Below are 27,364 nucleotides of genomic sequence, written 5' to 3' on the forward strand. Positions count from 1 at the left end.
TTGAAAACAGCACTTAATGACAACTTGTGCACCCTGTAAGATTTGGGGATTCAAAAAAAGAAAAAGAAAAATCCATACTGCTGAAAGACAGACAAAAGAAAAAACATAAAAAATGAAGGCGTAGTAGGTTTTCCATTTTTTTTCCACAAAGAATAACAGAAAGGGGTTGAAATGTCTAACTTAGTCTCTGAGGAGAGCCACTGTGGGGGATAAAAAGGATGTGTCATAAGAGCCACCAGAGAACCAACAATGGCCTCATGTTGTTCTTGAGTGCTTAATATTAGGGGTCCATACAGAGCAGAGTCCCATTTCTGTTTAAGGGTCAGCACATATCTCTGGAACAGAATGAATTTGTAAAGTGTATTTCTAAAGTTTTTAGGTCTCCTCCTCTGTCTTTAATCAAAGAAATCTCAATTTTGTATTCCAGAAAAATGGCTGATAACAGCTCAATAGCTGGTGGTTTTGCACTGCGCCAGCCCAGCTATCGGCTGATTATTGTCCAGATCTTGGTGATCATTTTTCTTTGCATCAACATGTTGCTTATTGGGACTTTTTTTAAAACAGAGTCTTTTCACACGAGCGCTCGCTACCTTTTGTTTGCGGTGATGCTTCTGTCAGACAGCTTTTTGCTGTTCATGTCTGACATTATGATGGTTTTTGCATCATTTCAGTTGACTATGCAGGTTTTCTTGTGTGTTATATTTTCTGCTGTTGTGCTCTTGTACAATATGGTGACACCGATTACTCTCACAGTGATGACCCTGGAGCGATATGTGGCGATCTGCATGCCCCTGCGTCACGCAGAGCTGTGCTCCACTCGCAGCACGGTGCACTGCATCCTCATCATTCATGGAATCAGCTCCATTCCTTGCATGGTCATCCTCTCTGTGTTTTTTGCATCAGCTTCTTTAAGTATTTACAAACAAAACACAGTGTGTACAGTAAATGTGTTTATATTATACACGTGGCACAACGATCTTCGGTCAGCTGTAAGTCAGTTTTTCTTTCTCATCATGTGCATTGTCATCATTTTCTCCTATTATAAAATGATGAAGGTAGCCAAAGCAGCATCAGGAGAAAATAAAAAATCTTCATTAAGAGGCCTGAAAACTGTTCTCCTTCATGCTTTCCAGCTGCTGCTTTGCCTCATCCAGCTGTGGATTCCCTTCATAGAAGCTGCTGCTCTCCAAATTGATGTAAATCTATTTGCCAACGTCCGATACTCCAATTATGTCATTTTTGTTCTTGCTTCACGATGTCTGAGTCCTCTCATTTATGGCCTCAGGGATGAAACTTTTTTTCTTGCTTTGAAAAAGTTTTACCGGTCTTAGATTCATTTAGAAATGCTAATTTACTTATTTTTTACTTAACGTGCATGCATGTGTTGAGTGTGGTTGATCAAAAAACAACTTGAAGCAACAAAGCATGTTATTTAGGACTGTTTTATATTCATTGTGAAAATACTAGTTTTAAACTATGTCTGCTGTAAAATATGTGAAATCCACCATTAAAGTCAATCTTTTTTAATGTTAACCAGATGAATAACACAGTTTATTTTTTTTGAGGTTTAATCAAAATGTTTTCTAACTTTGAACTTATTATATATTCATACTCTTGCTTTAACACAACTTTAGGATGGAAACTTCAAATAGAACTCGAAAAATGTAATAATTTGCACAAATGTTAAATCGTCATGTTTTTTTCAAATTGCCTAAAAATACATATACCTACAATATATATAATAAATATTCAGGTTTTTCTTTTTCTTTACTTTGACCAATGTTCTTTTTTTTTTTTAACTTAACCAAACCTATAAACAGGCAGTTTTATCTATTTTTTTTTTTTCACGGAGTATGAAAAACCCATTAACTCAAACATAAGCAATAAGAATGATTAACAGGAGCAGATGTTTTTATTCAATTTAATGTTAAATATAGTGATTTTGGTCAGTAGGTACAGCTGATTCACAAATGTAGATTTGTGTGTACAGTTTCAAGCACACAAATAGATTACACATAGACATGTTACAATATCTTTAATGAAATTGTGAGATTAGATTTTCAATAATTACTCTAGCTCTTTTGAAATAGATATTTTTTTGTTTTATTTTATTTATATGACTGAGCCAATGGTTCAGCAAATAAGAACCCTCTTTCTCTAAATTATTATCACATAATGTTCATTTAAGGCAGGTGGGAGGCATCGGTCGATTAGAGATCACTTAGCAAAAAGGAAATACTCACAAATTAAATCACATCTTGGAACATCTTGGTTACCCTTTTCCATGCAGTGAGGGAATACCTGGCTTGCCAGGAGTCAGGAGTTACACATCTGAGTGTGGTGCATATTACCCATTGTGAAGTTTTCCATTTTTTACCTGGTTTATTTTCCACCATCACCTTAGAGCATTGTTGGCAGACAAATTTGGATTGCCATTTTTTCCTCTTGTTGGAGATCTCCACCTTTAACCTATCTATTTTAAAAAAATAACTGATGTTATGGTTGTTCCCAAAAAAATGTTTTTACAATAAAAAAAGTCTATCAAAATACACAAGTTTACAAACTTGTGACTTTTGCCCCGGATTTAGGTTCCAATATGAAGTGTATTTATTTAAGATTGTTTTAGTTTGCTTTAAGCACTCTGATGACATTCTTGTTTTATTTTTTAATATTTTTTAAAAGCTGAATATTTTTTTGAAAGATACAAAGCATCTTTTGTAAAAAAAAAAAAAAAAAAATCAATTTTTTGTTAAAGGTGATTGGATGCATCACATCCAGACGGCAAACTTTAATTTGATGTTGATCTCAGATGTCCTGTATATAAAGGCTCCCTTCACAGCAGCATCTCATTTTTGCTCAAATGTCAGAGGAAGATGTTTGTTTCTGGAACAATGTGGATGTTGAGATAAACTTTTCCATTTTAATCTCATTGTTTTGGTGCTTTCTTTTCATTTAAGAGACTAAACTATACACTTATGTTCCTTTAACAATCAAAAAAACTGCTTGTGCATTTATTTCTTTTGTTGTATAAGTCTACAGACATAATGGCAGGTAACACCTCCGTGGTTGGCGATGTGAGGCTTCCGAGTGGCTATCCAGTTATTATTGTCCAGATCCTGGTGATCATTTTTCTTTGGATCAACATGTTGCTGATTGCAACCTTTTTAAAAACAGCGTCTTTTCACACGAGCGCTCGCTACCTCTTGTTTGCCCTAATGCTGCTGTCAGACAGCTTTTTGTTAATCGTGTCTGACATTCTGGTAGTTTTAACAGCTTTGAGGGTAGTCATGGAAGTTTGGTTGTGTATCATTGTGTTTTTTGTTGTGCTTCTGTACAATATGGTGACACCGATTACTCTCACAGTAATGACCCTGGAGCGGTATGTGGCGATCTGCATGCCCCTGCGTCACGCAGAGCTGTGCTCCACTCGCAACACGGTGCACTGCATCCTCATCATTCATGGAATCAGCTCCATTCCTTGCATTGTCATCCTCTCTGTGTTTTTTGCATCAGCTTCTGCAAGTGTTTACAAGCAAAACATGATTTGCTCAGTAGAAATATTTATATTATACCCATGGCACAATCATCTTAGGTCAGCTGTAAGTCAGTTTTTCTTTTTAATCATGTGCATTGTCATTGTTTTCTCCTATTACAAATTAATGAAGGTAGCCAAAGCAGCATCAGGAGAAAATAAAAAGTCAACTTTAAGAGGACTCACAACTGTGCTCCTTCATGCTTTCCAGCTGCTGCTTTGCCTCATCCAGCTGTGGTGTCCCTTCATAGAAGCTGCTGCTCTTCAAATTGATATAAATCTTTTTTTCATCGTCAGATACAGCAATTATGTTGTTTTTGTTCTCGCCTCACGATGTCTGAGTCCTCTGATATATGGCCTCAGGGATGAAACCTTTTTTCTTGCTTTAAAAAAGTTTTACCGGTCTTAGATATATTTAGACACTTGGTAATTTCTTTTTAAACATGAAATGGACATTCATTGAAAATGGGCTGGGGGAAAAAACATGCATGTATGTGTCAACAATAGTACTTAAACTTAATTCGACAAGATTTCTGTAGTCCAAAAAAATAGCTTGACGGCTTTGATTCAGGTTTTGGTAACATGTACTAAACATGATTGTTTAAGTAAAATTCTGCATTTTACTATGACTTAAAAGCATTCATTTTTTATTCAGACTAAACCACTATTCTTCTTGTTACTTTTACTAGTTTATAGTTAGATGCTGTGTGTTCAGTGTTTTGAATGTTTACATGTTTATGATTAAAAAACGGTTAAGTACTAAATGCAGATATACAGTATTTTCCCAACATTTGTAGGGGTTAGGGTTCGGGGACAAATACGCCGAATCCATGGATACGGAGAACCCCCCACCCCCAGCAGCCAAGAATGTCCGTCACCCATCCTCACTCATCAAAAACCTTTCTGAAACATTTCTTATGCTTTGTCAAACATTTAATAAAGAATGAGTTTTTCTTTTAATTCAGAGCAACTGACTGTACTGTAGCGTTCTTTCATCTGAATGACAATTATTCTCCGCGATTATCTTCCTCAGCGTATCAGGATATTTTTCGTCCGCTTCTGAGTCAGCTGACGCCATTTCTCCACGCAGTCACACAAAATTTGGTTATAGCGATCCAGGAACTGGTGGAACCAGCTCTTACTCGCTGTAAAATATTCTTTAAAAGCTGGCAAGGAAGCTGTCGGGGCGGCGTGCTCCTAATCTCCGCTCACCTCCTCAGAAATCCCTGCAGCACCTCCTTCGGTCTTGTTAATGCTTCTTGAGTTGTCTGAGCTTTTGTGATGAAACGGAGGACTTACGTGACAGGAAAGAAAATCAGCGAAAATGTGAAACCGAGAATATGCAGGGGAACACTGCAGTAACTTTTTACTGTACACTGACTACAGGTCTGTTGTTCACCTTTCGGCAAATCCTGTTAGAGGGGGCTAAAGCAAATCAGTGATAGTTGATTTGCACAGATGACCTTCCTGACAGAACTCTGTAATTTCGAGGAACAGGAAGACCCAGATAGGCAGCAATGCAAAGGGTGTTAGGACCCTCACTGGATTTTAGCCCAATGCTCACTTTGGAAAGCAAACCCAGGTTTCCTGCTCACCAGTCCTACACCCAGCCAACTGAGCTGTCCACACTGACTACAGGCCAGACTCTACCCTTTTTATCCACACATTAGAAAGGCAGTGTAGCAGTGTGTCACAATGTGATGTGACAAGAGTGGCCTAGTTAACATAGGAGGCGGATGACTTTTTGAGTTCAAGAACAGGTTTTTATTCTCTACTACACCTTGGCTGCACAGCTCACTCATGCTCTGTCTCCTTCACACTGAGCTCCTTTCCTTTTATGGGCTCCAGTTAATTGGCTGGCCACTCCCAAGAAGAAGGCCGCATTTAAACAAACAATAAAGAAAATATACAACAAGAGGTAGAAATGTCTTGTAAACCATACAGTTAAAGTCCTGCAAATACAGACAAACATAAATAAATAAACAACTCAAATCACAACAACAAAAGGTATACAAAGAAATTCTAATTATTTTCACTTCCTGTGCCCATCTATTAAACAGGAAGCAAAGGCCTAGGCCACCATTTTGTTCCTTGGGCCCCAGGAAGAGAAGGTGAGAAACTTTACAAAATCAAACCAGTCTTGAACATTTGGTGGTTGTGCATGATGTGTCTAAAGGTGATGAGCTATGACAGACAGGTGACAAGTAGATACAACTACTTTGTCACACAGTGTTTACTGACAATAACCTTTCGTTTCCTCATCAGTACTACATGTGACAAAAGGGGTTAGGGTTCAAAACGCATTTGATTCCATTTCCTCTTCCTACATTAAGGATCATGCCTGTTTAGCCATTTTCATTTACACAAAAAATGTAAAAAAGTTTGGATAGAAAACCATGAATATTTTGAGCAAGAATCTTTTTTTTCCACCAAAATCATCAAAAGCAAAAACGTGTACTCTCAATTTTCTTGCTCCGCCCCCCCCCCCCCCCCCCCCCCCCCCCCGGAACTGCTGACTGGAAATTAATTATGCAACACTTTTTGCAAGGGGGGATGTGAAAATGAAACTGCAATCCCCTCTTTGCATTATAGTAGCACGTAGAAAACAAAAAAGCTTTTTGGAGGATTGATTTTTTTTATTTTTGAGTCAGTTCATGCAGTTACATTGTGAAAATGAAAAAGCATTACTATTATTTCATTATAATTGTCAAATTAGATATTTCTAATGGAATATTGCTACACATTTACTAGAGAACTTTTTGAAAAGGAAATGTAAAATACCATTTTCTTCATCATTGTAATTACGTGACAGAATAAGTGGTGTTGCAGAAGAAAAAGAAAAAGTCGTTTGGCGGATTTGTTGTGAATTTGTTGTGAAAATGAAAAAGCATATCCTATATTGACTTTTATTTTGAATTATGAGACACAAATGCTTCCATACATTGCAATGTAGTAGAGCTGGGAACTTGCAGTTTGCTATAGGGTCTGCTTTGAACCCACAAGCTTTTTCCAACTGTATTTTTTCATCTGCCCCTGATTCACAGCAATCTGAATAAAGAAAGATTCAGAAATGCCGAGGAGATAGGAATATTTTGCTTAGGGAGTGGGTCTGGTGTATTGTGTGTGAAGCATGAATCCAGTGATTTATTGGTCCTTCACTGTACCATTTCTTTGTCCATCATTCTCATAAAGCTGGAGCAGGGTTTGTTGGAACTCTGTATCCACTTTTCTCCTGTTGGGGATGTCTGTCTTCCTGTCACGATCTCCCTTCCCTGTCTCAGGGGGATTTCAACACCTTAACATGTGCCCGCAGGGTTAAAAAATATATATGCTGGCGGGTGCCTGAGTTTATTGACATCTAGGTCTATGATTTGGGTCTAGACATGCACAAAAATGTATGCTAAAACACCAAACAATATAGGGAGACGGGGGACTTAGCCTGCTACACTGTTGTCTCTGCTGCTAGGGAGACTTAAAAGAACCAAATGACCAAAGATGATTTAAAACACATAAAGAAGCAAAGGAAATCATGAGTTGTCGTTTGTAAAAAAAAATCATTCTTTGGATGCAACTTTTGCTGCAGATTGGCTCCAAATCCTTAGTGGGCAGTCACCGAAAGTGATGAGCAGTAGTGAAGCCACAAGAGAGTAAACCTTCCATTGCTGTTGTTGTTGAAGGTTGGACAATAAAAGGCTTTAAAGACAGCAGCATCTCAATTTTGGTTTGCATTTCCTCAAAAGTCACTTCTTCGGAAAAGCTAAAAGCTTTTATTGTTATTTTTTCAGAACTAAACCAAAGGCGTTGAACGGTCACTCTAGACGTTTCATTATGTAGGCATCTGTCTTTTATTTCCACAGGTTGATGGCAAACAACACCTCTGTAGTTGGTGGGTTTGTGGTGCGGCAGCCCAGTTACCGGGTTATTATTGTGCAGGTCTTGGTCATTATATTTTTTTTCATCAACATGTTGCTGATTGTGACATTTTTCAAAAAAAAGTCTTTTCACACGAGTGCTCGGTACCTCTTATTTGCTCTAATGCTAATGTCAGATAGCTTTCTGTTAGCCATGTCTGATATTCTACTGGTTTTAACAGCTTTTGAGGTGGTCATGCATGTTTGGGTGTGCGTTATTGTATCAATAGTAGTGCTCTTGTACAATATGGTTACACCTGTTACTCTTGCAGCAATGACCCTGGAGCGATATGTGGCGATCTGCATGCCCCTGCATCACGCAGAGCTGTGCTCCCCTCGCAGCACGGTGCACTGCATCCTCATCATTCATGGAATCAGTTCCATTCCTTGCATGGTCATCCTCTCTGTGTTTTTTGCATCAGTTTCTCTCAGCATTTTCAAGGAAAACATGGTGTGCTCAGTGGAAATGTTCATATTATATAAGTGGCACAATGATCTTAGGTCAGCTGTAAGTCAGTTTTTCTTTTTAATCATGTGCATTGTCATTGTTTTCTCGTATTATAAAATAATGCGAGTAGCTAAAGCAGCATCGGGAGAGAATAAACAGTCAACGCTAAGAGGCCTGAAAACAGTGCTCCTTCATGCTTTCCAGCTGCTGCTCTGCCTCATCCAGCTGTGGTGTCCCTTCATAGAAATTGCTGCTCTCCAAGTTAGTATGAACTTTTTCATCAGTGTAAGATATTCTAACTACATAATATTTATTCTCGCTCCCAGGTGTCTGAGTCCTCTCATTTATGGCCTCAGAGATGAAACCTTTTTTCTTGCTTTAAAAAAGCTTTGGAAGATTTAGGATCAGAATAGTTTTCCTGCAAAAATCACAGGATTTTTGTGCTACAGGGTAACTGGAGTTTAGAGTTTATCCTAAAACACAAAATCTGTAGCCCTCTGAACTTACTTTGGTGCAAAATAAACTGTTTGTCTTAAATGACATAACCGTTTTTCTTGTTACTCAATTGTGGCCTGAACTGATTTTTCGAGTTGAATATTGAAAGCACTTGAAAACAATTATTTACTACAACTTTTCAAAACCATCGCAATCTATTCAATATAAAGTTTAATTACTGCGATGGTTTTCACCAGGTCCTGTTTTCTCTTGTCATAACTGCTAAGCTGATTTATTTATTTATGTTTGTTTTTCATCCTTCTGTTTCTAAGTGATGAGAATCTGTCCAAGAAAGCTAGTTTCAGATTTTATTCACTTTATTTAGAAGTTACCAGCAACCTCATTAACACAAGTAAAATATAACAAACATGGTCTGCATTCACTGTCAACTTTCAAACAATTCACATGTTAAACATATATAGGTTTTTTTATGTTTATGTCTGTTTTTTGATGATCTAATGATTTGAAAAGATATACATATTTCTTCCCCAGGCAGTGATGTTGTTTTCTAGCTGCAAACCTTCAATAATCAATAAATAGTTTCAAATGATAAAGCAATAATAAGTCATTTCCTAAGTGCAAACATCCTTTTTAATTATACTAAACATATGTGCAGCAGCGAACTGTTTATTTACAACATAATGTAGCCTCTTTGTCTCAGTCCTCTCGTAAATATGCCTCTTGAATCTCATACTCTTCGCTGCCCTCCAGGAAAGCTGCGTACTCTGCCATCCTCTCGATCTCTTCTACTTTAGTTTCGGCCAGTTTTTTCTCAGCCTCCGCTGACAGTTTCCGGGCCTCCTCCAACTGCGATTCGGCCACCTTGATGTTGGTTCTGATGGAGATGGATGCCTGCTGGGCTCCTGTGAACATTTAAGTTTCAGAAAGGTTCAAACCAACAATCCATCCAAAATAATCTACAGAATTTCACCACTGTGAACAAGCTCAACTGACTCACCAGAGCTGTATGCAGCATCTGCTGCCATTTTACACAGGTTGACAGCGCTGTTCCAAGTTGATTCATAACGTTTGCATTCACTCAGCCTTTCAGCAGCCTGTTTATGTGATGATGATAAGAGGACAAATGTCACAAAATAAGAACGTGAGGCATGACATTTTTCTTGCAACTTTTTAGCAACTCTTCACCACCAACCTCAGCACGCCAGCTGCTAATGGTCTGCTTGAGAGATCCCTCCTCTGCCGGACTCAGCTTCCCCATGGATGACAGATATCGCTTTTGGAAGGCAATGCGTGAGTGTACAGCCTGTTGATAAAACAGTAGGAGTCCAAAAGTTAAAAACAAGAAAGAGCTAGCTGTATGGACTTATCAATGAGCTGTCAGACTGCATGTTAACTAACTTCACAGAGCACATGCCTTTCATAAAAACATTCAGTTTGTCATGAATAACATGCTTTCTTGATTGTACATTATTTTTTCTAGTTGAGTGCCACTTTCCAGTTCTGATGTTCTCATCAATTGTATTAAACTTCATAAAGAAAAGTTTGAACCTGAAATCAAAACGTACTTTTGCATAGTCAGTCAGGGCGTCGCTGAGAGCCAGGGATGTCTGAGACAGGAAGGTACTTGAGCTGTCGGTCACCACCGAGGCAGCTCTCCTGATCAGCGAGTCATGGGAGAGATTTTCCACTTGCTTAAAACACAAAGACATATAGATACATGTTACTTGACTGATATAATACCATATTTATTTGTTTTTATAGGATAAACAACATGCTATCATAGATTTACTGTGATAAGACACTCACCCAAAGTCCGTGGCCAAGACTCAGAGATGCCAAGCTCACGTTTGTGGGGTTTGTCAGGTTGGCAGGCCTCCGGACCGCAGCCCTCCTACTCTCAGAGCTGCTGCAGAAAAATGAACACATGTACCATAGGCAGAGTATCACAGAGTGTGCAAATTCAAAATGAACACTTTGTATATGGAATGAATTTATACTCAAAACTAGCTTTCTGTTCATTTCTTACCTGAGGTAGCGGATGGAGGCTACTCCTCGTCTTTGGAGCTGAGAAAAGTCCGTCTGATTTCTCACAACAGCACATCTGGTGCACACTGAACACTGACGAGCAGCCTGCATTTTGCAGATTGATGATTTCTTCTTCGAATAATCTGTGAAACTATTTTCTAACTGCCAGTTTTCTCCTCTTTCTAAAATTTCAGGTTTTTAGCTGTAAGCTCCTTGTGGTCTTTGCTCTGCTGAATAAAAGAAATGGGCTGGTTACTAGAAAGCTCAGAGTCTGCTCAGTGTCTCAGTTGTTGCAACCTGCTGGTATTTGTAAGGCCTCGGCCCCCCAATTATTACGTAAAAGACATTGATCTGTTGACGCTCCCTGCAAATATACGTATTCACCTTTATCAGCAATGTTCCACTGATACGTGCAGTTTAGAGAACCAGATGGTGGCTTGAGCAACAGCTACTGAGGCCCGTCTCCATGTGTGTGTGCGCACAAGAACTGTGTCAACTTTTGTTCTCCTCGTTTTTCTTTAAATTTAACAACTTACTGCTATCAAAGCCATAAGAAGAAGTGTAACCGTGTAACAATAAAACTTTTGCGAGCTGTTGGTAGATTGTGTACTTATTATTCCCAGAAGATTTCCTTTATCTTGTTTATCTTTTGCATGGTGATAATGTGCCAGGACTTTTTTTGCAGTTCATTTTTTATGGCTTGTTTTGCAGGATTTGTGCCTGCTCTGTTCTCGGCTCCACGAGAACATTGGGCTGTTGAACACATTGTGCTGTTCCTATTGTTTAGAGATCTCTAGGCAAGGACAGTTAATGAACGCTGTCTAGAAAAAGTAACGAGTGACAGATTTGTGAAGATTCTTCCAACATAACGGGGGCTAAACTTGGAGAAATGGTGGATTAAGTTTCCTGAGCTTTTCTTTCAATAAGGTGTGTCTTGGTTTTCTCCTTTCTTCTTGATTTGTGATTTTCTTGAGTTTAAGGATAACCTGTTTTTGTCTTTTAAGCTAATAATATTTAGTATTTTAAGTTTTTTTTTTTTTACTGTTTCAACTATTTTAACTATAGACACACACAAAAACGCACGATGAGCAACCCGTATTCAGGCTGTAGGGAGTCTTAAAACGGCCTGACTACTTGCTAACGATGCTTCACATTCTGGTCCGAGTTTTATTCTGGTATTACAGTATAAAGACTGCAGTGTGTCAGAAGTGTCTGGATCTTCTGGAAACTCCTCGTGTTTTTGCAGCTTTGATAGACTTAGAAACAAACCCAGGGCCCTCAACCCTCCCTGTATGTAAATACTATCTCTCTACCTAAAGTTGCATTTGAGGTGTTCCCACAGCTCCCATGGAGAACTTATTCCAACTCACTTTTTTTTTAATGAACATGACAGAAGGATGAGAAAAAAGATGCAGCTCTATGACACTTGCAAACTAAAAACAGATGTCATCATGACACAGGGAAACAGCAGGAGCTCAGTAACTGAACCTCACCAGACAAAAATGAACTTTTAAGGCCAAACTCAAAAACCTCAATACAAACACAAAGATAAAAAGCAGCATCAATAACAAGTAAACATCCCTTGGATTGGGAGATATATTCACTAGTTTTCATGTTCTGACTCTTTACATTTTCAAAATCCAACATTAGAGTGAATTTACTGTTTGTTGTTTTACTGCAATTACATTCTGATCGGAATGTCATATAAAATTGAGATGTTTAAGTTGGAATGTATTTCCCAGACTTTATCAATTAAAAGGCTTCTCAGACATGTTTAGACATTTCAATTTTATATGTTTTAACAAGGAATAGAACAGACCTGTGACACTTTATTATTGCCAAATACTCTATTTAAAAATATTTGTACTTAATGCATTCAATGTGTCCTAAGTGTGTAAATGAAGTGTGCAAATACAATGAATAGAAGCAATATAAAGTCAAGGAGAGATTTTTATTTTCTGAATGATTTTATGAATTCACATCTTAAAAAGATTTGTTATTTCTATGTATTTCAATGTTAATGTCTTTTTCTATGTTTTTTTTTATTACTGAAATTCATTGAAATAAACAACAAATAATTATTCAACATGGTATTAAATGTCCAACTGAATTTTTTACTTTTTTCCAGAAAATATTAACATAGCAATGTATTTTACTTGTGGAAGATCTAACCACAGATGACATCCCTTTGTGACTTATAAATAAATAAAAACCATGCAAAAACAAACTTGAACCAAGAAAAACCCAAAAAACTAAAATGTAAATATACGGAGAACCTATGGAAACAGTCGGTTGATTATGAGTTTAAACCTGCTTTTCTCGTGGCAAAGACAGAAAACTAAATTGTAAAACATGATTTGAGCACAACAGAAAAAATCTACAAGCACAAAAAATGAAAAATATGCAAGAAGCATACAAATCCAGAAAAGTTGTATTTATTTAAGAAAAACAAAACTAAAACCTTAATCAAATTTGTTATAAATCTTTCCAACAATAATTAAAACTGCAGAAACAAATCAACAAGGACAACTGTGGTCATTCTTTGGGCTTTCTGTCAGAGTAAACATGAAATTCAGGTCAACAAAACTAAAGGAAAGAAAGGAAAAAGAGTTAAAAATATATTTTTGTCTAAACCTCCTTTTAAAATTTTGGGTGCCATATGTTTAAAAACTGATAAAATTAGGGCAAGTATCATTGTTATGATCTGTGTAGGTTAACAATACTTTAACAATTATTTTAGGAAACTAAAAGTTTCATCAATACTCTTTATATACTTTTTTTTTGCTTCAAATGCTCACTTAGACAATTTCTACACATTATTTCTTTGTGGAAATAGCTTCTCATGTCTTCTAAAGGATTGTTTTTCCTATATTCATGGGGTTGTTGGTTAACAGCTTGATGCCCTGGAGGCCTAAAAGATCAGTGATTTGCTGGACTTGATCTGCTTGGAATCAAAAGCGGCGTGTTTGTTTTGGACGGATTTTGCTCCCGCCCCCTGTGGTCCTGATTACTGACGCAAAGCTTGACGTACAGACCTGCAGAGACACACAGCCGCTCTCAAAGGTTTCATTTGTTTGTCACAGGTTGCCTAACTGAGCTTTGGAGCTTTGTGTTAATAATCAGCTCGTGTGTTGAGTTTCAGGGACTTGCCCTCAAACTTTGCAGAGACACAAAAGCAGTTGAATTTTAGTCAACAGAGACTGTGGAGTCTCATTGGATTATATCACTAGCTTCAAAAACAATACTGCTTTTCTCATCTCCTGTGCAAGAGTGTGACACTGACTAAAAATAGAACCTTGTACATCAAATACACAACCTGCTATGTCCTGACACTGACAGGACACAAACTGGCTGAGTCCTGTCAGTGATTTTGAGGCATTTCGACTGAAGATGAGAAACATCTGGACAGCAGTGCAAGACTGAACCAGAAAATCCCAGATGGAGTTTTTTTTTTTATAGCTTTTTGTTACATGGATTTGTTTTGATTTCTGCTGTAGATTTATGTGCACTCCTGAACTCAATTAAACGTGTCTGTACATTAAAATAAAATGTACTCTAAAATTTCTTATATTAAATGAGCTGATGCAAACATACTCTTAACCCTCAAAAACCCCATTGTTTGATTGAAGTAAGCTTATTTGGTTACGGTTGTATTTAACCAAGTTATTAGTCATTTTCATCATGAGGAAAAACAAACTGTTTTGACCTTGACATAAACCCATTCCCCAACATGTGACCAACAGTAACACGTTTTCTGCAGGTGTGAGGCTTTAACATCAGAACATGCTGTGAATCCCTGCACACTTTGTTACACTTGAATTGACAGAACAAACTTAAAATCGAACTATTTACAGAAAATCAACAAAATTGTTCTTTTCTTTATGTTATGGCTGCATAATTATTATTAAAGGATTTATACGTTTAAAATGAGTCCATATTTATGTTGGAAGGAACAAAAACCAACATGCTGCAATGGCTTATGTGTCCTTTTTTACAGGATCAATAGAACCAGAGTGAAGTGGTGAAGCACCTGTGACCTTTAGTAAAGTTTTATAGACTTTAATCTTCAGATTATTTAAAATGTTTCATGATTTCAATAACGAAGCAGACCCAGACGCTGGAACCCAGAAGGAAAAACAGGAGATGAGGATTGGAACAAAAGGATTTAATTTCCAGAATGGAACTTAAAGATGAGTCTTGACGAGTTTCAAGGTCATAACAAGGAGTTATGTGACCAGAGGCTGCAGTCTTGGCGTGGCGGGAGTTTAGGCATGGCTGAGGAAGTGGCGTGGCTGGAGTCTAAGCTTGGCAGGAATCTTGGCGTGGCTTGAGATTGGAAGCATGGAGTCGGACCAGACTGCTCTTGAGAAGGGTAGACCCAGCTGGACACTTGTGGTGAAAGGACCTGAAGATGAGGCGAAGAAACAAGATAAGTAAATGCTAATACTTGGAAGCCGATACAAAACTTGGTCACCAGACTAAGTGTGACCGAACGCCCTCTTACATGTGCACCCCAAATGGAGACTGGATTTCATAAAAGTTAAGAATATACAATTTATTAAAAACTTGACACAAATTCCATAAAAGAGAAAGTTAAAATAGACTCGGACAGTTGGACCGCACTCCAACACTGCATGAGGGCGGCTGCCTCCTGGATCGCCTCAGCCCCACTGCACTGGCGGGTAGCCACAAACACCACCAAGGGAGACCTCTGATCCAACTCTCACCAGGAGTACCTGCTCAGGGCCCAAATGCACACAAAAACAAAACACACCACAACCCAAACAGTGATTAAAAGAAAATACAAAACAGAAGAGGTGCACCTGAGCAGGTCACCACTAATTTATGGGCTGAAAACAGGGGGGTCCCCCTTACACAATACTAAATATGGCACCCACCAGCTACCATAAGGATAAAAGGAGGAGGCAGCCACCTTCAGCCAGGTCCAGACACCAAGATACTAAAAATGAGCACAAAACAGTTTAAAATGGATAAAAGCAAGGGTGTCAAGCTTGATTAAAACAATAACTAAAAACACTAAGCAAAACAGCAGTGGCAACTCTGCTGGAAAAAGAAAAATAAGTTAGTTCTCCCCTGGGACAAACACATGTTTTGCAAACCCTTATTTTACCTCTCATGCCCCAGGGTCAGAACTCATGCCACCACCTGTTAATATGAATAGAGTTTAAAATCTTGCAAACTCAAATGCTTAAAAACTTTAAAAGAACTCAAATGATTAAAAGCTTTAGTAAAAAAGGTCCACATGTCAAGCTCACCCACCAAGGCCAAACCAGGAAACCAGCACCTAGATGGAACTCCCACTGCTGCTATTTATCAGCCTTGTGAGCCAATCACAGCTCAACAGACAGGTGCTGGCCATGAATGTTCATCTATGGAACACCATGAGGGACAAACTACCACCCACAGCCCTGTCTGTCACATTTACCCCCCCTTTTTGTATCCGTGCCCCACTGATAAAAACAAAACAAAAAACAAAAAAAAAAACAAATCTACCTACTTAACACCATGGTCGAAAAATGGCAGTAATGCAACCCTCTAGCTCAGCTACCTGGGAGTTCGTAGCCCCATCTGCCTGATTTAACACTGATGCTGGGAGGTGATGCAGGTTTCTATGTCGTCCTGCTGTGGCGCGTGTAGACCTCCTCGGACCTTCTGCGTCAGACCCAGTGGGTAACACAGGAGCTTGGAAAGGTTCTGTAGCAGGGACGCACTCTTCCTGAGGTGTAACATTGTCCACAAGGTCACCTTGAAGGAGGGTTTGTGCATAGGATGGTTCAGGTTGGCCTCCTGTGGTCAAGCATGACCCATGCACCCTGGTCGTCATCCTCACCACTAGACTGCATTCTGGTTACCTGAGGCATTTCCTGCATGTGAGGCAGCTCTGAGGCCCGATCCACATTGGCTGCCTTCATCATGGTTCGGTGGACTTGACGAATCCTACCCAGATCTTGAACGGGTGCAACTGAGTACACAACTCCATCTGGTGCAGGGGCCTGTATTACCTTATGTAAAACAGGACTCCAGGCATCCTGAATCTTGGTGCGACCGTGCATGGTACAGTTTTTCAGGTACACTAGCTGCCCCTCTGCTAATGGATCACAGAGGGTTTGTTGGTCATGCCGGTCTTTGCGTTTCAGGGCAGCTGCCTGTAGACGTTCCCTGGCACCATGGAAGGCCACTGCAAGGCGGCGCTGATGTTCTCGCACCCAGTCAGTCACTTGCCCCTGTTCTGGCTCTTCAATCCTGCCCAGAAGGAAATCGACCGGCAGTTGAGGTTTTTGGCCAAACATCAAGTAGTACGGTGACTCACTTGTTGACTGATGAATAGTGGTGTTGTAACAGAACACCAATTGAGGCAGGTATTCTGGCCAGTGTCTTTTCCTCTCTGCTGGCAGTGAGCGCAACAGGTCATGCATTGTCCGATTGAACCGCTCACACTGCCCATTTCCCTGGGGGTGGTATGGTGTAGTCCGGGATTTCTGCACTCCGTACAGGTTACACAGCTGACCGACAACAGCATTTTCAAAGCTGCGTCCTTGGTCGGAGTGGAGGCGAGCGGGAACACCAAAACGGAAAAACCACTCCCTAACAAGGGCGCTGGCCACCGTTGCGGCTTTCTGGTCTCTGGTAGGCACCGCCTGTGTGAATTTAGAAAACACATCAGTCATTATCAAGACATGCTCTTTCCCGTCAGTAGCTGGCTCCAGAAGGGTAAAGTCCACTGCTAATATTTGGTTTGGGCGGGAAGCCAACAAATGCCCCATGGGTGCACCGAGCTTGGGCTGAGAGGTCTTTGCCAGGAAACATCGCGTACAGTCTTTGCACCATTGTTTAATGTCATCGCTCATTCCTGGCCAATAACATCTCTGCCTTATTAGCTCAGTGGTGCGTTCAATCCCCTGGTGGCCATGGTCATCATACAGCTGCTGCAGGACTTCTTCTTTGAGGCACATAGGCAACAGCAGCTGTAGGACCTCCTCCCCTCCATCCGGCCGCTGTACCTTGCGAAAGATCAAACCATCCTTACTTGTGATCTTGTCCCACTGCCGTAACGGTACTCGAACCGGTCCTGACAGTTTGTCCCGAGCACTGGAACTTGGGGCTTCCTGTGCTTTCCAGAATTGAAGAAAGGCATTAATAGTTGGGTCTGCTTCCTGTAACAATTTGAGATCGTTTACAGTATATGAGGGAAAAGCAGAGACGGCATACTGGGTAACCTGCGGCTCCTGTCGAACAGCTTGATGTATAGCAACCGGGATGGCTACTCCTTCCAACATTGACCCAGTGCTCATCCTTGTCATTGCTGTGGGTGGCTGCCTGGACAATGCATCTGCATTTGTGTTAGCCCGCCCTGGTCGATATCTTATGTCATAGCTGAATGCCGACAGCTCAGCCACCCAACGATGCTCAGTTGCCCCCAGCTTGGCTGTTTCCAAATGACTTAATGGATTGTTATCAGTCCACACGGTGCAATGTTGGCCCCACAAATACTCCCGAAATTTTTCAGTCATAGCCCACTTCATTCCAAGAAACTCTAGTTTCATGGAACTAGAGTTTTTCTCTGCTGGGCTGAGGCTTCGACTGGCATAGGCGATGGGTCTAACCCTGCCATCCTGCTCTTGAGACAAAACTGCTCCAAGGCCTGCATGGCTTGCATCCACTTCCAAAATAAACGGGAGGTTAAAATTGGCAAATGCCAGAGTGGGTGAACTCACCAGTCTCCTCCTAAGCTCATTGAAAGCTGCCTCACATGCATTGCTCCAGTGGCTCTCCAGGGGTGGTTCTTTTCCTTTCCTGCCTGCCAATTCAGCAACCAGGCGATGTAATGGCGCAGCCAGCTTTGAAAACCCCTCCACGAACCGCCTGTAAAAACTGGCAAATCCAAGGAAGGACCGAAGCTCAGAGACAGTTGTGGGGTGTGGCCAATTGGCCACAGCTGACACCTTGGATGGATCTGTAGATACCCCTTCACGGGAGACCAGATGGCCAAGGTAATTGACTTCCTTCCTGAAAAAACAACACTTTTCCAGCTTAACTTTTAGTCCTTCTCTTCGCAGTCGACTCAGCACCCGATCCAGACGATTTAAGTGGTCCTCCACACTGGAAGAGAACACAATAATATCATCCAGATATAGTAGGAGGGATTGACAATGTTCTGCCCCAAACATCCTCTCCATCAACCGCTGAAAAGTAGCTGGCGCGTTGCACAAACCAAAGGGCATCCGGTTAAACTCAAATAGCCCAAATGGTGTGCAGAAAGCAGTCTTTGGGCGATCTCTCTCATTCACCGACACTTGGTTATAGCCGCTAGCCAGGTCGAGCGTGGAAAACCATTTGGCCCCACAAAGGGCATCCAAAGACTCCTCAATGCGGGGAAGAGGGAAGGCATCTTTCCTAGTCTTGCGGTTAAGCTGCCGGTAATCGACGCACATTCGGAGGGAACCATCCTTCTTTCGCACCAGCACAATAGGAGAGGCATAGGGGCTACTACTTTCCCTGATAACCTGACTATCCAACAGCTGTCTCAAGTTGGCCTTCACCGCCTCATAATCAGAGGGGGGCAACCGCCTATACCGCTGTCTAACAGGCTTGTCATCGAGCAAAGGGATTTCATGTGAAATCAGGTTAGTACAGCCGAGATCACTTTCAGACGCAGAGAAAACTGACTCATGCCTCAACAGAAATGTCCTCACTTGTTCCTGTTCGGTCTCCGATAGCTCAGACAGATCAATGTTCTGCAACTGTTGGCCAACACTACTAACGTGACCCTCGTGGACCTTGATAGAGGCTGTAACCCCAGACTCCTCTGGAATCTCACAAATCCCTGAAGGGAGCCCTTGAACTGTGGCTTGGACCAGATTACCCACAATGCTGCGGGGGTACAGTTTTGTCTGCGTGAGCGCTACATTCACAACTGGAATAAAGGCTGTGCCATTCTCTACACGGACCAAACAAGGTGAAACCAAAAGGCCATCCGGTAACGGGATACTAGCTGGCTCCAGCAGAACAGACGAGACATTGCCAAAGTGTGGTGCGCAAGTGGCTGCTACCAACTTAACTGTACCTCCCGGTATTAGAATAGGTCTGCGGCCTCTGACCTTGGCCAGGCCTGTTCTGACTGGATGACGCCGGGATTGATGACAAAACTGTAGCGCCTGTTGCCATTGAGGTGAAGCATGCACTAGGGGTGGGAGATCAAACAAAGAAGGCCCATGCTGACAAAATAGCACATCATAGCACTGATTGATTACATTCATCCCTAAAACACCAGGCACCGCAGAACGAGGCTGGCCTGGGGGATCTTTGACCACTAGCCACCCTCGCTGAGGAATTACTTTTCCCAGCACCTCAACCGTGAACTCTGCGTAGCCTGTGTAGGGAATGTCCAAACCATTGGCCGCACGTAGGTGCAACCAATGACAGCGCTGAAGGTCATCCTTAAAATGCTCCAAGAAGAAGCTCTCCACCATTGTAGACACCATTGAACCTGTGTCTAACAGACAGTTCACAATTACCCCTCCCACTCTAACAGCTACCTTAGGGCAATGTGCAACAAGGGAGGTCAAGTTAGGGTCAACTGAATTCTCACTGTTAGAGCCAGTAAGGTCCCCTTCCAACGTGTGGCTCAGCATGCTGGAGGGAACTAGTTTCCCACAACCTGGGAATTAAGACCACTATCCGCCTGTTGGGGGGATGGGGTAGAAGGGCTCCGAGTGCGAACGCGTTCATTATCACATTCTTTTGCATAATGACCCACTTGCTGGCATCGCCTACAAATGATGGCTGCACGGTTTGGCCGAGTTTGCCGCGGTGCTCTCTGTAATGTAGCCATAGCATCAGTCAGCTTATTAATCTGCTCCTGTTGCTTTAAGATTAGAGCACGCAACTCCACCAGTTCAGGGCCAATGACACCAACTGAGGGAGGAGGGGCGCCAGGCTTCACATTTGAACCTTGCATAGCACAAATAGAAGGGACTGGATAAAGGCCACCACGACGATCCTCCCCTGGTCTACCTTCACGTTCCCACTGAATTGCTGTAGTCCGTGCCTCCCACATAGACATTTGCGGGGTTAAACGCACCAGCCTTTTTAACTCCCTACAAAGGTCTGGATCCAGGACATGTTCAATAAACTGGTCGCGCAAGAGTTTGTCTGATTGAGGCACAGACTCAGGGGAGGTCTGCTTAATCTTGTCCATGACTGAGAGCAGGGCAGGAGAATACTCTTGGAGGGATTCACCCTCCTGTTGTGTTCTGGAGAAAAATTTCTCTTGCAAGGCTACATAAGAACTTGAACACCCATACAGCTCCCTCAGAATATTGATAATCTTTTCTGGGTCTTCCCTCTCACATCTCGGCCTATATCGTATCTCCTCTTTAGCCTCACCCTCTAAATGGTCAAAGATGAAAAATGCTTTCTCAAGAGCACCTAGGCGTCTAGCACGTACACAAGCTTCAACTTCCTCCACCCAGTCATCGATACCCACCCCCACACGCCCTCGGAACACTGGACACTTTCGCTCCCTGGGGAGGTACATCAATCTGTCCAACAAAGCCGGGCTTGGTGGGTCCACAAAGTCTCTGGGATTAGCTGGGCCGGCTGAAGCTTGGTGCTGTAGCAGCCGATCATTGGCCTCCTGAAGCTGGCGAACCTGGTCTCTTAACTGCTCCACTTCATCTGCCATCGCTGAGGTGGAGTCTCTCTGAAGCGCTGGGCTGGCAATGTAGCACCCTGGTTATTCAAGTCCCACGGTGTGCCCACTGCTGTTTTGCTTTTAAAACAAACAAACTAAAAAGACATTTAAAAAAAAACAAAAATCCAGATCCAAGTCTTAAATTCAGAAGAGGAATCCGATCCTGCCGACAACGCCACTTTGTGACCGAACGCCCTCTTACATGTGCACCCCAAATGGAGACTGGATTTCATAAAAGTTAAGAATATACAATTTATTAAAAACTTGACACAAATTCCATAAAAGAGAAAGTTAAAATAGACTCGGACAGTTGGACCGCACTCCAACACTGCATGAGGGCGGCTGCCTCCTGGATCGCCTCAGCCCCACTGCACTGGCGGGTAGCCACAAACACCACCAAGGGAGATCTCTGATCCAACTCTCACCAGGAGTACCTGCTCAGGGCCCAAATGCACACAAAAACAAAACACACCACAACCCAAACAGTGATTAAAAGAAAATACAAAACAGAAGAGGTGCACCTGAGCAGGTCACCACTAATTTATGGGCTGAAAACAGGGGGGTCCCCCTTACACAATACTAAATATGGCACCCACCAGCTACCATAAGGATAAAAGGAGGAGGCAGCCACCTTCAGCCAGGTCCAGACACCAAGATACTAAAAATGAGCACAAAACAGTTTAAAATGGATAAAAGCAAGGGTGTCAAGCTTGATTAAAACAATAACTAAAAACACTAAGCAAAACAGCAGTGGCAACTCTGCTGGAAAAAGAAAAATAAGTTAGTTCTCCCCTGGGACAAACACATGTTTTGCAAACCCTTATTTTACCTCTCATGCCCCAGGGTCAGAACTCATGCCACCACCTGTTAATATGAATAGAGTTTAAAATCTTGCAAACTCAAATGCTTAAAAACTTTAAAAGAACTCAAATGATTAAAAGCTTTAGTAAAAAAGGTCCACATGTCAAGCTCACCCACCAAGGCCAAACCAGGAAACCAGCACCTAGATGGAACTCCCACTGCTGCTATTTATCAGCCTTGTAAACCAATCACAGCTCAACAGACAGGTGCTGGCCATGAATGTTCATCTATGGAACACCATGAGGGACAAACTACCACCCACAGCCCTGTCTGTCACATAAGCACCATTATGGGTAATGAACTGGCAATGAATGCTGGAACTGGATCTCCTTATGAAGGCAGGAAGATGATGAGGTGAGCGTCCACAGCTGGGTCCAATCAGGAAGGTAGAGCAGAGAGGGGAGGGGGAGGAGGGACTGCCAGAGGCACCATGACAAAATCGCTTTTTTATAATTTGTAAGATTGCTCAGTCTTTTCTGTTCCTGTTCTGCTCCTTCAAGACCTACTTTTCTTTAAGAATACCTATAACTGCGGTTTTTGTAAGAAGGAAAACATGTTTTTTTTCAGTAGGATCAAACAATTATGTCTTTTATATCTCTAAAAACGTTTGCTCCCAGTCTTTTCATTGCAAACAGTTCTGCAGATGTATAAAAATTTGTCCTTGTCCGAGCTGGCATCCGGCTCAAAACTGAACAGCTGGATAGCTCCGATATTGCTCGTCCTTTTTGTTGCACCAATAATGTTACATTGGGGTTGTGAGTTGCTGTAAGCTAATGGGAGAGCATCTAAACAAAGAGACCATGGAAAATGAGGTCAGGCTTTCACCGCGCCAGTGATGCCACCCACAACTCAGAGGCAAATTTGTACTACCACTCTGCAGAAACTATGTCCTAGAAAGCAACTCAGGATTTTTTGATTTTGTCTAAAACTGCATAACAATATTTAAAAGACCACTGGGAACACTTGCGTCTTTTTGAAGCCTCAGCTTTCTTGCAGCCCTCGGAAACCACCTCACACATGAAAGTAAAACTAAATTACCAAAACCAGCCAAAACACTTTGAAGGCGGTGTCCAAAGTGCCTTTATTTGATCCACAGCAGAAACGAGTGATTCAGTAATCTTGGAAAAAGTCCACCCAGAGGTTTCAGCTTTGAGTCATAAATCCAGATGTTCAAATATTCACTTTTTGGTCTGGACACTGCTTTATCCCCCCTTTATAAAGGGTAGAGGTCAGAAACTACTTCAAAGCAATGCAGCAGCCTTCATTTTAACTGCTCTTCTCTCATGAAATCTATAGAGGTTTCCAACGAAAAACCACAGCTGAAGCTTTCCACAAGCCCCGGAAAACACACATTACACTGTCTGTAATTACACTGACACTGTTATAACATCAAAATGTGCTGCACTCTGTCTATGACCATGTCTCATTGATTAAATATCTAAATAAACTGTCACATAAAATAAAACGCCTGAAGTTATAATACTAATTTTTGTTACAATTCAGTTTTGCCTTTCCCGTCATTGACACTGAATTAAAACAAAACTAAAAGTGGGATTTTTTTTTTTCAAAGTTTGAAAACATATGGAACATGTATTTTGAAACCACAACAGCCGCGTGCTACAGAAGTAAATCTGAGCTTATTTTCATGCCTCACATTGTGTGCTTTTGTTGGATTTTTCGCAACTGTGAAAAATGAACCATAAAAAAGGATTTTAGAAAAAAAGCAAAATATGGGAAACATTTGCATAACTTTATACTTTATTGCATGTATCCTCACATGAATCCCTTTCCCCCCAATGGAGGGTGATGCTGATGTGATACGTGTCACTCAGTGATGTAAACAGGCACCTCTAGAGGGATCAGGAGGTTTTAAACACACCGGACTATGGCCAAACCTATCGTATAAGAAGATGAGAAGGTAACTGCTGAAATTTTGCTCATTGAAGATATGCTTCATAAAGGCATCTTCAGGTAAGTGGAGATCTTTAAATGTGAAAACAAACTTGTGTATCTGATATGTCATTATTCATTTTTAAAACAGTTTATCTGACCAGCATCCCTTTTTTCAGGAATAATGACCATGACTTGATTTTTTTGGACATTTATTTTGTGTGCAAGTTTGCCTCTAAATTGTTTTTCTCCTGTACAGGTTTGCTGCGGCTCTCAGCTAAAACATGCAGAATCTGACTGACCTTCCTTTCAATGCAACTCCTCCAAGTAGTCTGTCTGTTATCATCAAGGTGTGTGTGGTCATCCCTTTATTTTGCCCTTTCCTCTGCTGCATCATTGTCATGCTGCACGTCTTTGCCTCTAACAGGCAGTTCATGGAGACTTCCCGTTATGTCCTGTTTGCTCACATGCTGATCAATGACACCCTGCAGATCCTGTCCTCTGTGCTGCTCTTCCTCTGTGTCATGGCTCAAGTGAAATTTGCTGTGGTGCTCTGTGTCCCTCTGCTTGTTATATCCACTGCCACTTTCCAGAACACCACCTTGATCCTGGCTGCAATGTCGCTGGAGCGTTACGTTGCCATCTTCTACCCCTTGCAGCGCCCGGCCGCTTGGCGTTCAGAACGTATCTGGATAATGGTCGTGTCCCTGTGGTTTATCAGCTTCGTCTTTCCCATCATTGAGTTTGCCTTGAAGAGCGGAAACCCCGCCGTGTTGGGCCTCACAACCCCAGTGCTGTGCAAAGCCACTACCATCAACTCATCGCTCATCCAGACGCTGTTCAGAGCCGCCGTGAGTGTGCTCTTCTTTGCAGTGGTGGCCTTCATCATCCTCTTCACCTATGTGAGAATTCTGCTGGAGACGAGGAAGCTGAGGCAGGACCGGCTCTCTGTGAGGAGAGCCATGCACACTGTGCTCCTGCATGGCTTTCAGCTGCTGCTCTGCATTCTGGCTTTCACTAGCCCCATCACAGAGAGCCTCGTAGTGCTGCACACAGTCTGGACGAGGGAGGACATTGCCTTTTTCAACTACTTCTGCTTTATTCTGGTCCCACGTTTCCTCAGCCCGCTCATCTATGGCTTCAGGGATCAGGTTCTCAGGAGCCACATGGTGAAAAACTTCCTCTTCTGCTCCAAAAACATCAAACCCTTCTTCAAGCATTGATTTGATTTTTACACAAAGCAATAGCAGTTCTTATAAAAACTATTTTTACCGAGTTTGTTTGTGTGAACAAAATCATTTTCATCATAAGATGGGTGCCTCTTAGAGAACAGTTTTTATGAAGATTTGTGACATGAGAGACTCAAGAATGACAGCAGGAGATCCAAGAATTCAATTTTAATCAGACCAATATATCAATTTGTGTATATAATTATGCAGTAGAAATACTTTTTTTATTGTAATATTGTATTAGTATGATGCAGGCATGAAATTATATACTGGATTAAACAGATCTCAGTTGTGTTTTGGTACTTCAAAAATAAAAAGATTTAGTTCCAGAAAGTATCTTGTCACCTGAAATTACTTAAAAAGGTATTTAAGAGAAAAAAAAACATTTTAAGCTTTGTCAGTTTAAAGTAACCAAAAAAAAACCCTAACTTGCACCAAGCTAAAATGTCCAAAAATGAAGAATTGGCTCATTTTAGCCTCTAGACAGATTTTAAAAATTGATTTAAACCTTCTGTGATGTCAGTGACGTTTTTTTGACCTGTTCAGCATTTTCCAGTCTGTCAACCATCAACCAGACTGCAGACCCGTTTCAGCAACACTGACAAACATTACTCAGTGGTGTAAATGACTATTAGGTGAACCTAAAGGCAGCTCCCTGGCTCATTTCTGTCTGGATGTGCAGCTTTTGCTGAAAGGTGATCTGAATGATTTAGGTAATACGTCAATATAAAAATTCAGAATTGATTACATAAAGATGTCTTTGCTGAAAATGACTATGGATAGAAGTGGCTACTGGTGGTTATTTGAAAGCATGCTTTACTGTGATGGTGCTTGTTAAACTGCAGGTCTTCATTGTTTATGGATGGAGGCTATTTTTCATCATTTAAATGAAACTGTTATTCTAAACACCAGTACAATGCTTTTCCCCCCCCCCACTTTGTTAGTTCAATGTAATTATTACAATCATTGTACTAAAAAAAAGTAATTTTAGCTGTTTTATACAATTTTATCGTATCTACATCAGACGTTCTGCAAAAGCTTTTAGAAGGATTTAAATGGGGACATAAAAAAACAACAATATGGTATCCTACTACATTGATTTAATTTATTTTTTACAATGATTTCAGCTTTATGACTCTCACCCAGAGTTTAGCTAAGTCGTTGAGAAAAAAATTCAAGCATATTTTTAAAAATTCCCTTACAAATCACATGTAACTACCTCTTTGCAAAAGAAGTTTTCAAAATAAAATATATTCTAGTCTGCGTCATTCTGTGTGGAAATTCATAGCTGAAGGAGCCTTACTAAAAAAGAGCATAACGTTGTTGTCACGTCTGATTGAACTGCGACGCACTCCCTCACTTTTTCCATTGTGTTTACATATTAACGAAGAAGACAAAGAGAACTGCAGCACCCTCATCTGGCAATAGACTGTAACTGCAGCACCAGAAACAGTCTCAGGCGAATGAAGCTTTCAGATTTTAAATGGATCAATTTATTAAAAAGAGTCCTTAGCTATAGTTTGGTATAATTTCATTGTTTGTTTTTTTGTGCTTTAACTCTACAGCCTTCAATTGAAATTGCCAATAATACACTTTAAACCGACTCAATAAATATTATTGCATTAAATGTATTAAAATCTGAAATTTTATGTTGATTCTTTCTGTCTTTGTACAATATTGTCTAAAAGTTTATATTTTTAAATGTTTTCTTGTTTTTTTAAAGCAAAGCATGTGTTTGGGATTATAGTCATTTAAAAAAAGGTACAGGTATCCTGATAAGGAATTAAAATGAGGCAACAAACTGTTTTTCTGAATTCATTCGTCTTTTTTTCCTACTCTCTCCTGTCTTTCAGTCATCTCATCTCTTCCCTTCAGTGATTTTCAGTATACTTTGTTTTTTTGTTGGAATACGCAAAAACAAACAATTTACTCATGCATAATAGTTCACTATCAGACATCTGTACCTCAATCCATTATATATATATATATATATATATATATATATATATATATATATATATATATATATATATATATATATATATATATATATATATATATATATATAATTTCTGTGGAGCTGGTTGACATGAATAGGTTGAGTGAATAAAACATATCATTTCTTTAATGACATAGAAACCATTAGTGTTTGTAGACCTAAAGACTGAGCTTAAATTGTAATGGAAAAGTCACAGTCCGATCATGTTCTAAACAGCTTTCCCAGTCATCTTTTGATTATAATTATGCAACAGAAACAGCGATCAATAACAAAGAAATTCAAAACAAAGATGTTCATGG

The 27,364-nt window shown here is 40.7% G+C and overlaps 6 protein-coding genes across 15 annotated transcripts; 4 read left to right on the top strand and 2 right to left on the bottom strand.

Annotated features, from left to right (window-relative positions):
• The first annotated feature begins 431 nt into the window (after nucleotides 1-431).
• On the top strand, nucleotides 432-2,712 carry LOC101161256 (mu-type opioid receptor-like). Its single transcript, XM_004075563.3, has one exon. The coding sequence runs from the start codon at nucleotides 432-434 to the stop codon at nucleotides 1,329-1,331; it is 900 nt and encodes a 299-aa protein (XP_004075611.1). The 3' UTR covers nucleotides 1,332-2,712.
• Nucleotides 2,713-3,044: 332 nt separating this feature from the next.
• On the top strand, nucleotides 3,045-3,941 carry LOC101161497 (mu-type opioid receptor-like). The gene has a single exon (XM_004075564.1). The coding sequence runs from the start codon at nucleotides 3,045-3,047 to the stop codon at nucleotides 3,939-3,941; it is 897 nt and encodes a 298-aa protein (XP_004075612.1).
• Nucleotides 3,942-5,604: 1,663 nt separating this feature from the next.
• On the top strand, nucleotides 5,605-26,710 carry LOC101159522 (olfactory receptor 52A5). 6 transcript variants are annotated; one of them, XM_020708145.2, is made up of 3 exons: nucleotides 5,605-5,643; nucleotides 24,097-24,187; nucleotides 24,265-26,710. In XM_020708145.2, the coding sequence occupies exons 2-3, from the start codon at nucleotides 24,150-24,152 to the stop codon at nucleotides 25,058-25,060; spliced, it is 834 nt and encodes a 277-aa protein (XP_020563804.1). In that variant the 5' UTR covers nucleotides 5,605-5,643; nucleotides 24,097-24,149; the 3' UTR covers nucleotides 25,061-26,710. The 6 variants fall into 6 exon arrangements, with proteins under 6 accessions (XP_020563804.1, XP_020563808.1, XP_020563811.1 ...); XM_020708149.2 differs by having other exon boundaries at nucleotides 24,329-26,710; XM_020708152.2 differs by having other exon boundaries at nucleotides 24,431-26,710.
• LOC101161740 (olfactory receptor 4K17-like) lies at nucleotides 7,234-8,867 on the top strand. Its single transcript, XM_004075565.4, has one exon. It carries the CDS (start codon nucleotides 7,394-7,396, stop codon nucleotides 8,291-8,293), a length of 900 nt encoding a protein of 299 aa, XP_004075613.1. The 5' UTR covers nucleotides 7,234-7,393; the 3' UTR covers nucleotides 8,294-8,867.
• On the bottom strand, nucleotides 8,690-10,662 carry LOC101159282 (diablo homolog, mitochondrial). Of its 2 annotated transcripts, none has more exons than XM_011482368.3 (6): nucleotides 10,374-10,662; nucleotides 10,154-10,250; nucleotides 9,913-10,038; nucleotides 9,540-9,650; nucleotides 9,345-9,441; nucleotides 8,690-9,249 (listed from the first exon to the last, which is right to left on the bottom strand). In XM_011482368.3, the coding sequence occupies exons 1-6, from the start codon at nucleotides 10,481-10,483 to the stop codon at nucleotides 9,044-9,046; spliced, it is 747 nt and encodes a 248-aa protein (XP_011480670.1). In that variant the 5' UTR covers nucleotides 10,484-10,662; the 3' UTR covers nucleotides 8,690-9,043. The 2 variants fall into 2 exon arrangements, with proteins under 2 accessions (XP_011480670.1, XP_004075360.1); XM_004075312.4 differs by having other exon boundaries at nucleotides 10,154-10,253; nucleotides 10,374-10,661.
• Nucleotides 19,569-23,473, bottom strand: LOC105355397. 4 transcript variants are annotated; one of them, XM_023961881.1, is made up of 4 exons: nucleotides 22,065-23,466; nucleotides 21,916-21,950; nucleotides 21,683-21,744; nucleotides 19,569-21,520 (listed from the first exon to the last, which is right to left on the bottom strand). In XM_023961881.1, exon 4 carries the CDS (start codon nucleotides 21,075-21,077, stop codon nucleotides 20,037-20,039), a length of 1,041 nt encoding a protein of 346 aa, XP_023817649.1. In that variant the 5' UTR covers nucleotides 21,078-21,520; nucleotides 21,683-21,744; nucleotides 21,916-21,950; nucleotides 22,065-23,466; the 3' UTR covers nucleotides 19,569-20,036. The 4 variants fall into 4 exon arrangements, with proteins under 4 accessions (XP_023817649.1, XP_023817650.1, XP_023817652.1 ...); XM_023961882.1 differs by having other exon boundaries at nucleotides 22,061-22,079; XM_023961884.1 differs by having other exon boundaries at nucleotides 19,569-21,848; nucleotides 22,065-23,470.
• Nucleotides 26,711-27,364: the final 654 nt, after the last annotated feature.

Source organism: Oryzias latipes, chromosome 13 (genome assembly GCF_002234675.1).
Source record: "Oryzias latipes chromosome 13, ASM223467v1".
Taxonomy (NCBI): domain Eukaryota; kingdom Metazoa; phylum Chordata; class Actinopteri; order Beloniformes; family Adrianichthyidae; genus Oryzias; species Oryzias latipes.